This window comes from Perca fluviatilis, chromosome 21 (genome assembly GCF_010015445.1).
Source record: "Perca fluviatilis chromosome 21, GENO_Pfluv_1.0, whole genome shotgun sequence".
In the NCBI taxonomy this organism is placed as follows: domain Eukaryota; kingdom Metazoa; phylum Chordata; class Actinopteri; order Perciformes; family Percidae; genus Perca; species Perca fluviatilis.
In genome coordinates this window covers 6,607,968-6,622,591 of record NC_053132.1, presented here as the reverse complement: position 1 = coordinate 6,622,591, position 14,624 = coordinate 6,607,968, and the positions used below count along the sequence as shown (strand labels likewise).

Genomic DNA, 14,624 nt, shown 5'->3' with positions numbered 1-14,624 from the left:
AATCATTGATCTAAACTTTCAAAAGATTGGGACATACTGCAGCTAAATTCCTGTACAAACACAAAGTACTCGTTTTATATTAACTCTTCTTCTTACAATTATTAAAAACAAAATACATGTTTTTGCTTCAGGATTATTTATTTATTTATTTATTTACCATATTTGCACAGTATCCACAATATTACAATAGACATGAAAATCAAGTTTTTTTTTGTCATAAAAATGTAATTAAAATTGACAGTGGAAGACATTAAAAAAGGTTTAATTCCAAAAATCTACATCCATAATAATAAAAATAAAAAAAAGTTAATTTACAATAATGTTACTGTTCATTCATAAGAATGAGGTTAGGCAGGGTGTGAAGATAAATAGCAGTGTGAGCTCAGAAAGAATAATGAAAATGTCTCAGCCAGGACTCTAATGGTGAATGACTAATGGTTTGCTGATACCAGTAGTGTTTATAGGTGTGAGTCCATTGGTTACAGTATCTACCTGGGTGTGTTGCCTGGTAACAGGTGTTTATCCACCTTGCACATTGCACATGTAATGCCACATGGTTGTGTGTATTTTAATCCTTCATCTACACTTTATTTTATAGGACACCTGTGATCAAGCATGTTTTTGTGCTATTTGTCATTTGTCTTCTTTTTATGGTTCTCGCCACCGAGGCTGTGCTCTGCGAACAGACTTGGGTTCTCGGCCAGCGTGGCACGGACCTTCTTCTTCTCCTTGAAGCGTCCAGAGTGGGACACCTTGACGTGGCGGCCCTTGGTGGCAGATTTGTCCACAATCTTCTCCAGCCTGGCGTTGAACTGGCTGTCCATGTTATCCGGAGGGGGGTTGTTGCTCGAGTGCTCTTTGTTTCCGGTGTTGCTGCCATACTCAGCTGGGATCTCATACAGGACCTTAGATTCAGATTTCTTCTTGCGAGAGAAGGTCAGCTTCCACCAGCTTGGATCAGCCATGGCGCCGACAGAGACTGGACAACTGACCTGCAGGGCACAGAGCACACACTGAGGACTGTGGGGAACAGAACTTTATTGGCAATGATTAGTGAGCAAAGGTGCCCTGCCTTACGAAACCGTTTTTACTTGCATTTTTTGAAATATGTTAGGTCCATATGTGTATGGGTTATGTTGTGAATGTGAAAATGAACTGCTACCTCCTCTGTCAGCTCTAGCCACTGAAAAGAAATAAGCGGAGAAATCAGGCCAATTACAAAAGCTGGTCAGTCTGACATCATACTGCCTGAGCTCATTACTATTCATTAGCTCGCCCAGTTGGGCTGGGTAAAGGATTCTGACAGCCAGGCTCTCATTGGCTAGCTGTTAGCCAATCAGATTCAAACAGCTTAGCTTGTTGAATATTAATGAGAACTGGCAGAAATCGAGCTGAGTCTTCCTGTAGGCTTTCTATACCACGCTAGAATGGCTTGAAACAAGGTAACCAAAGCATTTTTTCCACCAAAAAATGTTACAGAGTCCATGGTAGAACTTCAGACATTACCACAAAGTCATGAAATACATGTGGCAGGGCACCTTTAAAAGATACATTAAAAGCAAGTAAAGCATAAGAAGGTTCCTCCTCTGCTTGAAACTTTGTTGTGCCAACACATTTCTGATAATTGTCTCCTTAAAACATATTGGGACAAAGGACAATAAGACCTATTTAAGGAATCAAGTTAACATCCTGAACAGGCCTGAAGCTACAATTGAGGACACCCAGTTGATGTCCTCTGCAGAACTGTTTTTTTTTTAACAACCTGAAGAGCATACAAATTACTCATGCTGGGTTTTAAAGGCTGATTCTGATATTTTTTTTAGACTAAATATCTTTCAATTTGAATGTTTTTAACAAAAAAATGGGTTTCAACATATGAGGAAGGAATTTCTCCACCAGAATTATCCTATAGGCTTTGAGACAACATTTAGGGAAATAAATGTTACCGTAAACATAAAGTGGACAGCCAGAGAAACTATTAAACATTGTCCCTTTTAACAAAACTTAGCCTGGGAAGAAGGGATTTACTTAATTTACACTTATGTATGTAGAATTTGGGCTTAAAAAATAGATTCATCAATATTTACTTTCATGTTCCTTCTTGTAAATAAATACACCAAATAAATAAATACACAAATTTCCAATAAATTGACCTTGTGCAATGAATTTTCTTGTATCAAACTACTATTCCCAATGTCAATAACAACCTGTCAATCACTCTTAAATACATGAATACAATTTAACAAGAACATTTTACAGTCTTTTTGTGGTGGCTAGTTAAAAGCTTTGGGGAATTTGGTCTTATTACCTCAGTATTCCTGCACGTGTGTTTTTTCTTTTTACTTTTGTGCAATCACATGTTTCCAAGCACTGAGCAGCAATACCTGAGTGGCAAACTAAACTCAATTACTAGAAAAAGTACTACATTAAAAATTAATGATCATCCTCATGTACTCAAGGTATTACAAATAAAAGCACTCATTGTGGAACTGATTTCCCATAAGGTTTTATCTGATATATTTGACCATTATCTAATAAAATAAACACAGGTGACTATCGACACTTCACCTGTTCAACTGACTTTACCAGCTTAGAAAACAGACACTCAACTGTCCTACAGTACTGTAATACTAGTCTCGCTTTGCCAGACTTTCCTCCACCGAGGTGCCGCGGAGGAGGGTCTGGCTAGTCCACACAGCATTCCGTGATGGGAAAAAAACGTGCTCTGGTTTATTGGCATTTCTTTAAACCAATCACAATCGTCTTGGGCGGTCTAAGCGCCATACGGAGCAGCGGTGCCTCTGCTAAATAGCCTTGGGAAGGAACTTGTTTTGGTGGAACATGTGTACGTTCATACGTAAAAGTAGTTTTAGTCGTGCAACAGAAAACTCAGATTGGACAGATAGTCTAGCTAGCTGTCTGGATTTACCCTGCAGAGATCTGAGGAGCAGTTAACCATAGTCCTCAGAAATCCACCGGAGCTTAAAATGCCAACACAAAGGAAGCCCAATTGAGCCCTAAATGAGTAAAATCGGGCAGAATTTCCATCGGCAACGGAGCAATCCCGGAAGTGGAACGTCGAGTATATAGACTATGTAATAACAGACGTATGAACTATTTTTGGGGGGTAAAACGACACCGGACAATTCGGTATAAATAATATCAGTGAATGTATTGTCGTCGAACTGTGTCTTCAGGCCGAAGCAGGAGCAAAAACATGTTATATAACAGCAAAGTGAAGGAGACTCTATTGTTAGCGCCACAGAATAACCTCTGGGTTTTCTCTTTATGTGATTTCAGAATGCAATCATTCAAATCAATCGGTGCATGTCGCCACACAGATTATTGTTATTACTCAGCTATTGTGATTGTCAAGTCTCCTGGCAACCATATCGCTAAAATAACTTCCTCATGAAAAAAGTACCCTTGGGTCATAAACAAGTTTATGATATGCTGTATAAAATATATAAAATGTTACACATAAACAGGCCTTGCTAAATTAGGTCAGCTGTAACTTTTTTTTTGAATCTTTCAGCCAAAATCTCATTGTCTTCATTGGCAGATGGAGTTTTTATTTTTTATTTATTCATTTTATTTGTTAGGGACCATGTACAATTTTTAACATAAATGTTGCCATTTGATGCATTGTACCAGAGTTAGCCTTAGGCTAATTTACATCTGCAGTCCCTAGTTTGCTCTGAAGGTCTGGAGAAAGCTAGTAAGTGTAAAGTGAAGATCATTTATTTATTTGTAAAGACGACTTTTTCCAATGTCACGATTGATCGATGGTGTCCTGGTAGCCTAGAGCTAGAACGATTAGTTGATTCACTAATTAGTCGATTGACGGAAAATTGATCAGCAACTATTTTGATATTCACTTAATCATTTCAATCACGTTTCAAGCTAAACATGACAAGAAATGTGAGGAGATGCTGCTTTTCTTTGTCTTATGATGTAGTCAATTTCATATTTTGGGGGTTTTGGATTGTTGTTCAGACATGTGATGAAGTCACCTCGGACTCTTGGATATTGCGAGGGCATTTTTCTAATTTTTCTAATCTTTTATAGACCAATCGATTAATTGATTTCAATAATTGTTAGTTGCAGCCCTGGCACACACACCATATAACCACAACGTTTTAGTTTGCGTATTGATTATGGCTGCAGACGTTTGTTGCATGTCATACTCGTCTCTCCTCCTATGTTTCCTGTCCGTATGAAATGTCTTACAAAAGGCAAAGAAAATGCCAAGAAATGTACATAGAAAAGAAACATAAAAGCCACTCTTTACAATAAATGAATAAGTAAATTGTGAGCTTAACTTTGTAGTTGAATTTAAAGTGATTTTACTTGTTTATAAAGTTTTGAATGACCTCACTCCTCCATACAACAGAGATTTCTTTTCATTTTATGTTCCAGCCAGACCACCAAGGTCTTCCACCTATCATATCTGGATTTTAATTTTTGAGTAATAGCATTTAGTTTTTAAGTTTTAATCATTCGTTTTAAAAACATTTTTTATCCCTGGTGTTATATTTTTGTCTGTTGGTTTTTTTTTTAAATACTTTTTTCTTATTGTTGTAGGCAAATTCATAGTCTTGCAAAATACTTCTAATTTTTTTCTGTGTAGTTTTTAACTTTCATTTTGTGCTGCACGTTTGTATGAAAGGTGCTGAGTTGAGTTGTTTTTCTCAAATCTTGTTTCTCACAATTGTAAAATTCTTTTTAAAATGCAGTTCAAACTGGGATAAACTTCAAACTTTGAACTGCAAATGAAACAAATAGTGTTTGGATAATAAATGAGGCTTATAAACCATATTTTTTACAATTCACAAACGCCGCGATTTCTCCTTTACGAGGGCTGACAGGAAGCAAAGCAGCACATTAACCCTCCTTTGGTGTGGTCATCTTATCATGTAGCACCTATGCAAATACACAGTCCATGTCCTTTACAGAAACACTCCTCTTACTCTTATCTGAACCACGTGATGTTTGGCACCTGGCACGAACAAGCAAGGCTCAAAGCACACGCAGAGTAGGGAAACAATTGATCGCGTGTTGAGATAGAGTTTGAATAGTAGCTTTAATTGTAATTCAAGCACACATTTTATCATTCAAAAGCTCTTTTGCTTGATTATTCTGGACCTTATCTTATGTCTTGGCCCTGTGTTGCTTAATTACACTTAACTGTGCAGACAGACACCCAGGTAACACAAAGTGTTTCTGCAGCAACCATCTCATACATCACTTTAGCTCAATAAATTCCCCTTCTTTTCTAAATAGTGATAGTGATATATATATAGTGATAAATGAGTCTTTAAGTAAAGACAGGTTCCTCCATAACAAATGTTTACAGAGCATTTACATCGTAGTGTTGACTTTTCAACAAGCAGTTTCCGCAAAACAAAGTAACTAAAGTGGATAAAGCACGTCCACACCATGTTAAGTAAGAGAACATAGCTGTACAATATGCACAAATATTTCTTTATCTATGCCATGTTTGACTTAGATGTGACCTTTGAGACGGAAAGCCCTGTTGACATAAAGGACGCCCTCCATAGTTCTCTTTAATAAGTTACTATGTCTTCTGTTATGTGTGGGTGAGCCGCTCAGCAAAGCCTGAGAGATCACAGCAGGAAGGGAACACTGTGGCCACGTTCGGAAATCACTAACCAGCTGCAAAGCCTTTTTAATAGCACAATGTTGGAGCCTGAGACAGAGAGAGAGAGAGAGAGAGAGAGAGAGAGAGAGAGAGAGAGAGACTCCAAGGGCACTGAGGACTGTGCTGCTCATAATTGAGCTGAAGGTTCATTAGATTCTCAGGTTTCCTTCCTTGTGCCAGCTTCCCTGTTGACCCGTAACAGCATAGTTGAATGAGTTGATGAAGAAGCCCCTGGGCGTTCTCCGCCTGGTCTTTAGAATAATGCTAATTTTTCTTTGCGTTGTTTGTTCTGTTCACATAGAAGGCACAGAACAGAAACTTTACGTGTGCTTATAATGGGACATCATGTCAACAATCCTGATAAGGCTGGAACAATGTTCATGACTTTATCGCTGTCATGACTTAGCTTGTAGCAGTTTTTGGTTTTGGAAGGTATATTCTCACGCTAACAGTCACCAGCTCAAGCAACACACAAGCAAAGACATCAGTTGATATATCACATCATATTGTTTGTTTATATGATTCAATCTTCTTCTTTTTTACTTCCTAATATTTTTTAATGGCAGACATTGAACGCCTGTCTCCATTTAACTTTGTAAACCATGTCTGTTACAATTACCTGTAGCTCAGATAACATCTTAAAATGCCTTGTTGTCTGACAAACAGTCCAAATCCCAAACATATTAAATTCACAATAATGTAAGATGAGGAAAAGCAGCTAATATTCACATTTGAAAGCCTGAAGGCATCACATGTTTGGCATTTTACAAGTAATCAACTAACTGTTGCAGCTTGTTGGGCTGTGAAAACACCAGAAACAACAATGAAAATAAGTCTTAAGACTTTATCGTCCTATGCCTAACAAAGATAAGGAATATATTAGAAAGTTGTCAACAAACCAACCCAAGTTTTACTAGATTCAGATTATTCAGAGGCTAATATGTTGTCGAGCATATAAAACCAACAAGAGCAGTATTTTAGAGATATAAAATAACTTTAAAATGTGTTACCTTCTTGATGACGAGCTGACTAATGGAGATTCTCTCAGATGTGAAACTGTCCCGCCATGCTTACAAATTCTTCACCTCCTCTCTGTTTTATTTTCTTCTTCTCAGGTGATCATGCACAGGTGCAGCATCTCTCCCTCTCTGTCTCTGTCTCTGTCTTTCTCTCTCTCTGCCTCTCTCTCTCTGCCTCTCTCCCTCTGCCTCTCTCTCTCTCACCTCTGCACTTTAGCACACACCCTCCCCACACACACACACACACCTAAAGCCTGCCCCAACTAAGTGCATGAGGGAGTCAATTTTGCAACCATGTGAGGTCTCTCTTCAGGCCGGCCCAGTCCACAACAAGATTACTGACATCAGGGGTAACGTGAACTTGAGAGGTGAGCAGCTCTCCAAACTGCAAATAAATTCCCTTTACCAGTCTTGCTTTAAAACCCAGACTTACAGTATCTTAATGTGAAATTTGGACACAGAATAAAGTTTGTGTTTGAGTTTCTTATCCCTTTTTTTAAACTCTAATTACTTTAAGCTGGAGGAACAAAGAGAGCCAAAGAGATGTAGGCTCTAAAAGATCATCTGAATGAGGTGAGGGCCCGTGATGTTTTGTAAAATCACAGACAGTGACGCTCACTTTGCAAGTTGGGTTTACATTCAAATGACCTGAAATTAGGTCACTTGAGAGGCTCTGCGGCGGCTGTACATGCAGGGATTGAAAATGAAATGAAGAGAGAACATTGACATTACTGCAATAATGTCAATGTTTTAGCCACGTTCATTTCTAGAAGTTCACAAGGTTTTAAGTTCCTTTGATTTTCTAATGACAGCACATTAGAGATTTGTGTGTGGTCTGTGCCAAGAATGGGATTAATAACAAGAATGAGAAATCAATCAATGACAAGAGAGGAGCTCTGGCGGGCCAATTATTAATGAAACCCTATGAACTTTGTTTTGAGTTCTAGTGGAGTTTCCAAAGACACCAAACATGTCAGGTTGAATTTTGAAAAATATCTGTAAAATAATGCACAAGACATGTGACAAAATGCAGCCATAAGAAAATGTAGACTTAAACAGAGCAGACAAAGATAAATGTACCAACTTTAAAGCTTCTTAATGGGGGGGGAGGGGGAGGGGGGGCAAAAACTATATTTTAGGAGTTTAAGATGACAGGAGAGTTGACGGTACACACACACACACTCCTACTCCACTGCATTTATTTTAACAGCTGTAATTACTAGTGACATTGCAGATTAAGATTAATAATAAAAAACATGAATATCAAATGATTTATGATGTAGGCTATTATTACAAGCGAGCCAGCTGTATATAAAGTAATTAAAATTATGTTCACCTTTAGCAGATGCAACATTAGCGTGATAAACACATTGCAACAATATTTATAATACAATAACTGCTCATTTCAGATTAAGATAATTCACAATAAAGTTATCTATCTATCTATCATATATCTATCATATATCAGTCACAGGGGAAAGAAAAAGTAGCATACTTTCACTTTATGAGTAGCCTACATTTTCCTGATAATACTGAATGCAGGACGTTTACCTTTACATGCCTTTTTATATTGTTGTACTAGTACTTTTACTTGAGTAGAGGATCTGAGTACTTCTTCCACCACATCATGGATGTATTAAGAGAATAAAATGATCTTGCTTTGCCTTTAAAAACGTACCATTCTCATCTTATTTAACGGACGACACCGCCCTCTACCGACGGACTGTACCTCTGCACCAAATCATGAGCTGAACCATCCACCAATCAGCTGCAGCTATCAGCATAGTGAACTGTCATTGGTCAGTCCTTCTAGCGTTTCTAACGTTACCTCCTTCTATTGGCCCTGCTTCTAGTAACGTGTCATAAACAGTGAAGTCCGGATGGTGACAATAATCCTGTATACAATCCTATTAAATAAACATATAATGAGGCCGTAAAATCTTGGAAGTATTTTTGTTTTTGAAGAGGTGAAGAAACGATGGAGGTGAGCTGAAATAAAGTCTTCTTGATCGCTTTTTAAGCCTGCTAGCTAACGTTAGCTAGCTGTCACACAGTCAAAGTCCAGCTAACAAACATTTTCCAAAAGCAAAGAAAATAGTTTTCCCTCTTAGTTTAGTCTTCTTTTTGTTTTCTGCGTAGCTATTTAAAGCAGTTTATTTCTCCCTGTGCAGTGTACTGCTACAAAAATAAGGGAACAATGTGTAAATGAATATGTTTTGACTGTTTTCTCACTTCAACAGAATATTCAAAACCTTCCAATCGACATACAGACCAGCAAGCTTTTGGGTAAGACACGAAAAGATAATGTGTTTCTGTTAATTCCACATGTTACTTATGTGCAGTAGTGGAAGAAGTAAGTAAGTAAGTAAGTAAAATGTATTTGTATAGCACCTTTCACAGATAAAAATCACAAAGTGCTTCACAATGAAATGCAATTCAACACAAGAAGTCACAATACGAGCACATTGAAATACAAATAGAAAATATAACAAACAACCATAAAAAACCCATAAGTAAGTAAGATCTTAGCTGAAATACTGTCAACTTAGGTCTGGTTTCTTTTCCACCAACTGTTGATGCACAAATGCAAACGGATTAACGATGTTAACTCATTTTGTGTCCACTGGCACAGACTGGCTGCTGGATCGACGCCACTGTAATCTGAAATGGCAGAGTGCAGTGAAAGATATCCGAGAGAAGATCAACGCTGCCATCCAGGACATGCCTGAGAACGAGGAGATCAAGCAGCTTCTCTCCGGCTCCTGTAGGTCCATTACAGCCTCCGATTGTTTCTCAGATCTATCATCCTTACATATAAAGTACAGAGATGAGCAGCCATTTCTCTGATACGCAGGAGGTTGTTTAGCAACACTTAACACAGTTTTGAAGGTATTTCCAGAAGAGAGAGGCACAAATTGGGGCTTATGTAATGTAGTGTAACTATGTAATTCCTGTGTAGTTACTGTTTCTGTTTTTGTTTGTTTGTTTGTTAGTTAATTGTGGTCAACACATAAAAATATCTCTCCTACGTCTCCTACAGTATGTAAGAATGCTTAGAAATTGGCAAACTGTGTTTTGTTTTTATATTTTTATCGATAGACATTCACTACTTTCACTGCTTGAGAATAGTGGAGATACTGAAGGGAACTGAGGCTTCCTCCAAGAACATCTTTGGCAGATATTCATCTCAGAGAATGAAGGTGAGTGGATTCAAACAAGCTGCTGCTGTCTGTCTCACAGCTGCAGGTGTTTTGAAATGACTACCACAAACAAAGTGGTGTGAGGGGATTTCTTTGTGTCATGTTCCTTTGCTCTAAAACTATCCTAACATTTAGATTTGAATTGTATTTTTCTGTTTTTGTTATCACAGGACTGGCAAGAGATTGTGACCCTTTATGAGGCAGATAATATATATTTGGGTAAGTTTAATATCTATGTATTATGTCACGGCATAACCACAAACCTGGGAAAACTTGAAACCATCATTACTAACACTCGTCTAGGAGCTTCCAGGGCTTGGCGGCCCGTGCACACACACACACGAGTCTACAGAGACAAGCATTAGGTTGGCAGGCCAAAGGTGGTAAATAGGCCTACCTGTCAGCCCATTGCCCCCGGGCACTGCTTCGATACCGGTCACTCGGTAGCCCTGCACTGGTTAGTGTCGAATCTCTGTTGACCGTTCATTTGTAGACATTAAAGATGCGGACAATAACGTTACCACAACTTAATGGGGGGAAAGGGGATCTTACTCATCCGTCACGGCACTCATACATTCCTGTCCTACTTCCACTCCGAAACCTCCGTAGCTGCTCTCAATCTCTACAATTCCAGCCCCAAACGAGTGGCTTTGTGACTAGGTAAGCCCCATCTACCCAGCCTGACAGCCATGCAGAACAGAAAATAGGAAGATGTGTGCCATGACAATTATCATAGCACGACAACATCTTTGTACACCATTAGAGTTATCATTCCTCTGTTTTTCATAGAGGTAGGAAGGCCGTTTAAGCAAGTAACACTGATTGTGATGTGGTGAACACAGTAGTTTTTGCTGCAGCCGTTCAAATTATTTCTGCGTCATTATTACAGAATACAGGGAAACAACCAATTCTAGAAACTAAATCATTGCATGTATAGAATTCTTTAATAAAAAATAAAACAAGTCTCTGTGTCCCAGCGGAGGTGGCCAGCTTGCTGAGTCGAAATGTCAGCTACGAAGGCCCGGCTCTGAGGAAGCAGCTGGCCAAAGCCCAGCAACTGCAGCAGGAGCTGAGCAGGCGGGAAGTGGAGTGCCAGAGCTCAGCTGCAGACCTGAAGGAACGCTACTATGCTGCCTGCAAACAGTATGGCATCACAGTAAGTACAAGATCATTAAAACACAAAAACATACTGCTCTCTGTGTAGACATTCATCATCCTGTTGCTTGACTTTTCTTTCCTCTGACAGGGAGAAAATGTGGCTCGAGAGCTTCAGGCTCTGGTCAAAGACTTACCAGCGGTTCTTGAGGAAGTGGGGAAAGATGCAGCGAAGTTAGAGGAGCAAATCCAACTTTATTCTGCTTTCGCAAAGTTTGTATGTGAGTGGTGAGTACATCATCAAAATACAGTCCTGCATACCTTACTGTATGTCATAAGAAATAAATCTGTTTGTGGCATAAGCACAGATCCCTGACAGCACTGTCTAACACAACTCTTCAAAATGAAACCTTTTGTCTGTTCTTTGTAACTATAGAAAAACATGGAAAATGCTAACTTTTTGTCACATGAGCTCACATGTCGTCATCTGTAGGTCTGAACCAGTCCTGCCCATGCTGACATTCGCCCAGACGAGAGGAAACACAACGTTTTACGAGTGGAGAACGGGGAAAGTCCCCTCGGTTATCGAGAGGCCGGTTGTGGAGGAAGCACCTACTGACATGGTCACAGAGGATATGGTTGGTTTTACTGTCTATATAGAAGTATTACTCAGGGTCATATAATACAAACGTCCTATCACTTAAGGAAATGTTTTTGTTTTGTAAGTCTGGAGTAATTGTAAGCTCTGTGCTACTGTGAGATATTCAACAAATACCAGAATAGGTCAAATAAATATATTAATGTTTCAATTCTCAACAGATTTTCCTCACCACTGATGTTGGTGTTCCTGTTTTGTCTTTTAAACACTGTTTTAGATTGACTGGGGGGACTTTGGCAACAGTGCAGACACTCCGGGTGTTAACTCTGGTATCACAGTTGAGGATGGAATAGACTGGGGCAGTCGAGTTTTTTGAGTAACACAAGCTCTGAATAACTTTGTTAATTTGTTATTTTTCATCTTATATTATGTAACTATTAATGTGAAGATGTGCTAATCAGTTAAGAACTATCTCTACAGAAACAAATATATTAATACCTAGTTTACATTCAGTATTGCATCCTTTCCTCAAACACAGTGTGATGTCCAACCAGGTTTGAAGATAATTTGTAACTTGTAATTTGCTAAAGTTATAAATAAACAATTGAAATAGCTAAAAAATATAGGACAAATTCTAAAATAGCTCAAAGTAATGGATAGAATTGACCAAACTGACCTAAACATTAACAATATAACAACTAATTATATATAACAGTGTTAAGCATTTTAAAATCAATTCAAATCACTTCAAGTGAACACATTTGGTGGTGATAAAGGGCCATCAGACAGGAAAGGTTGGGAACTTCTGCTCTAATATACCAACTTCGGTCTGCCTCCTCTAACAGGACACTGGTGCTGCTGGTATTGACTGGGGGGACAGTGAAGCAGCTCCCATTGAAATTGTAGACGCGGGCATAGACTGTAACTACTTCTTCTTTTTATGGCTGCACAACTTATGTTCATGCTCAGCTGTTGTTAAAATTTCTGTTTGCTAAAGATGTGTGTGTCGTCCTGCAGGTCCTGAGGGCGTGGCAAGAGGCGAGGATGCTTTAACTATACTGGAGAACTCTCAGTCACGCGGCCAGTTCATTGATGAGCTAACAGAGGTAAAGACTAGTGCCAAATTGACTTGATCTTTGTGTATGAGGTACATTACATGCACAGCAGCAAACGGCAGATCAAGTTAGAGACTAGCTGGAGAAAATGGTGGAGCATTTAGCTGCTAAAGAGACAGATATTTCCCTCAGGGGTTGACCAAAGAGAGCAAAAAGGACTATTGGACTGGATTAATCATGTGGCCAGAAATATGACTCCAAATGAATAACAATGTTTCTCTGTATCTGCCGGAAATGTAAAGAAGCAACTGTTTACCATATTAAATATGTCAGTATTGTTTTTACAGCTTGTTTCTACTGCCCCCAAGTGGCCTTAAAAAAACTGTTAATGCAGACTTCAGTAAGCTTTTTATGGCATTAACTAAACATGATGTTTGCATGTGCAAATTCAAAACCAGTAACTGCAAACAACAAGGACTGTGTGTGTTTTTCATAAATACAGTATTAGTAGAAGGAAGTCACAGTTTTGTGTTAACTTGCGGGGAGTACCAGGTAAGTTGAGAGCCACAGAAAAGTCGATTCAATTTTGGGGTACTGTTATTGGATAGTTTTTGGACTAGATCCTCTGTCAGATTTACCCCAAACACGTGACACTGGTTTCATGTGTTTGTACAGCTGGAAGTGTTCCTAACCCAGCGCATAAGTGAGATGGGAGAGGAGGGAGATGTGGTAGCTATGAGCCAGTTCCAGATGGCCCCTTCTGTCATCCAAGGCCAATCCCGTGAACATGTCCGGGAGATGCTGTCAGTGGTGCAGGACCTCCTGGTCCGCCTCACCTCTCTGCGGATGCAGCACCTGTTTATGATCCAGGCCTCGCCCCGGTATGCTTCCATAACTGATCCTCGTGTCCGTTTCAGTCAGGATAAATCATCCTTTTCTAATTATTTGTTGTTGTTGTATCAAATGTTGTTTAGGTATGTTGAGCGTGTGTCAGAGGTGCTGAGGCAGAAGCTGAAGCAGGCAGACATTCTGCTACTGAAAGGTGCCACAATGGTTGAGAAAAGGCAGGAAGCCCTGGAGGAGCAGTCCAGACTGGAGCCTCGTGTTGACCTGCTGGCAGGATGCACCCGGGAACTCCAGAAACTGGTATTGGATTACTATTTCAAGTTATTTATGTTCACAGGGTTGGCAATTTCCCTGCTCACTAGAAGAGAAGGTTGTGTATAATTTCTATCAACTCTTACGGTAAACATTTGTTATAAAATCATTATATCCATGTCAATATATACTGAGAAGTAGAATTAGAGATTATGCCTACCACACACTGGAAGACTATGAAAAGACTGAAGTCTGACACCATCTCACATCTAAAGACAATCTGTCCTAATGTCACTAGTTTTTAGCCACAGACGATGAGATTTTACTACCAAGACTTAAAATGTACGATAATATCAAACACGTTTTGATTTTGTCGAAACGTCTCCGACTGAGTTTTATGACCACCTTACACCAAATGATTAAGACAACAGAAGCGCGCCCCAACTCTAGCAAGACTCTCGTGATTTCGTTCAGATATTGGAAATTTGTCTGCGACAGTGGAATCTTTTGTAAAGTCGTTTAGTGTAAGGTCGGCCTTAATTGAAAAGGAAAATATATTGCACAAAGGGCTTGTAATTAATAAATGTTACACCTTGAAATATCGCAGTAATAATGAGTACTATTGACAGTAATTCTGATTGTTTATTTTTGCAGATTGAAGCCGACATTTCAAAGCGATACAACAAAAGGCCTGTCAACCTAATGGGGGTTAATATATAGTGAACATCAACATCACAGACGTTTACTCTAAATATTTTGTCAAGACCTACTTGGAGAAATAAAAGTGATATTTAATATTACGTCTTGTGTGTACTTTACATTTACTTTAAAGTCTGTAAATTATGTTGTGGTTTACCTATTGATGATTGCATCCATATACTTATTTGTGTTGCTTCA

At 38.9% G+C, this 14,624-nt stretch overlaps 2 protein-coding genes across 2 annotated transcripts; one reads left to right on the top strand and one right to left on the bottom strand.

The window, feature by feature from the left end:
- Positions 1-560: 560 nt before the first annotated feature.
- Positions 561-6,869, bottom strand: prr15lb (proline rich 15 like b). Its single transcript, XM_039789397.1, has 2 exons — positions 6,673-6,869; positions 561-992 (listed from the first exon to the last, which is right to left on the bottom strand). Exon 2 carries the CDS (start codon positions 963-965, stop codon positions 627-629), a length of 339 nt encoding a protein of 112 aa, XP_039645331.1. The 5' UTR covers positions 966-992; positions 6,673-6,869; the 3' UTR covers positions 561-626.
- Positions 6,870-8,518: 1,649 nt separating this feature from the next.
- cdk5rap3 (CDK5 regulatory subunit associated protein 3) lies at positions 8,519-14,527 on the top strand. The gene is given in 14 exon segments (XM_039787857.1): positions 8,519-8,665; positions 8,922-8,967; positions 9,314-9,445; positions 9,781-9,881; positions 10,052-10,100; positions 10,859-11,037; positions 11,128-11,264; positions 11,470-11,614; positions 11,852-11,959; positions 12,420-12,495; positions 12,592-12,680; positions 13,305-13,510; positions 13,604-13,775; positions 14,382-14,527. Coding segments are annotated over 14 exon segments (1,512 nt in total). The 5' UTR covers positions 8,519-8,659; the 3' UTR covers positions 14,448-14,527.
- The last annotated feature ends 97 nt before the right edge of the window (positions 14,528-14,624 follow it).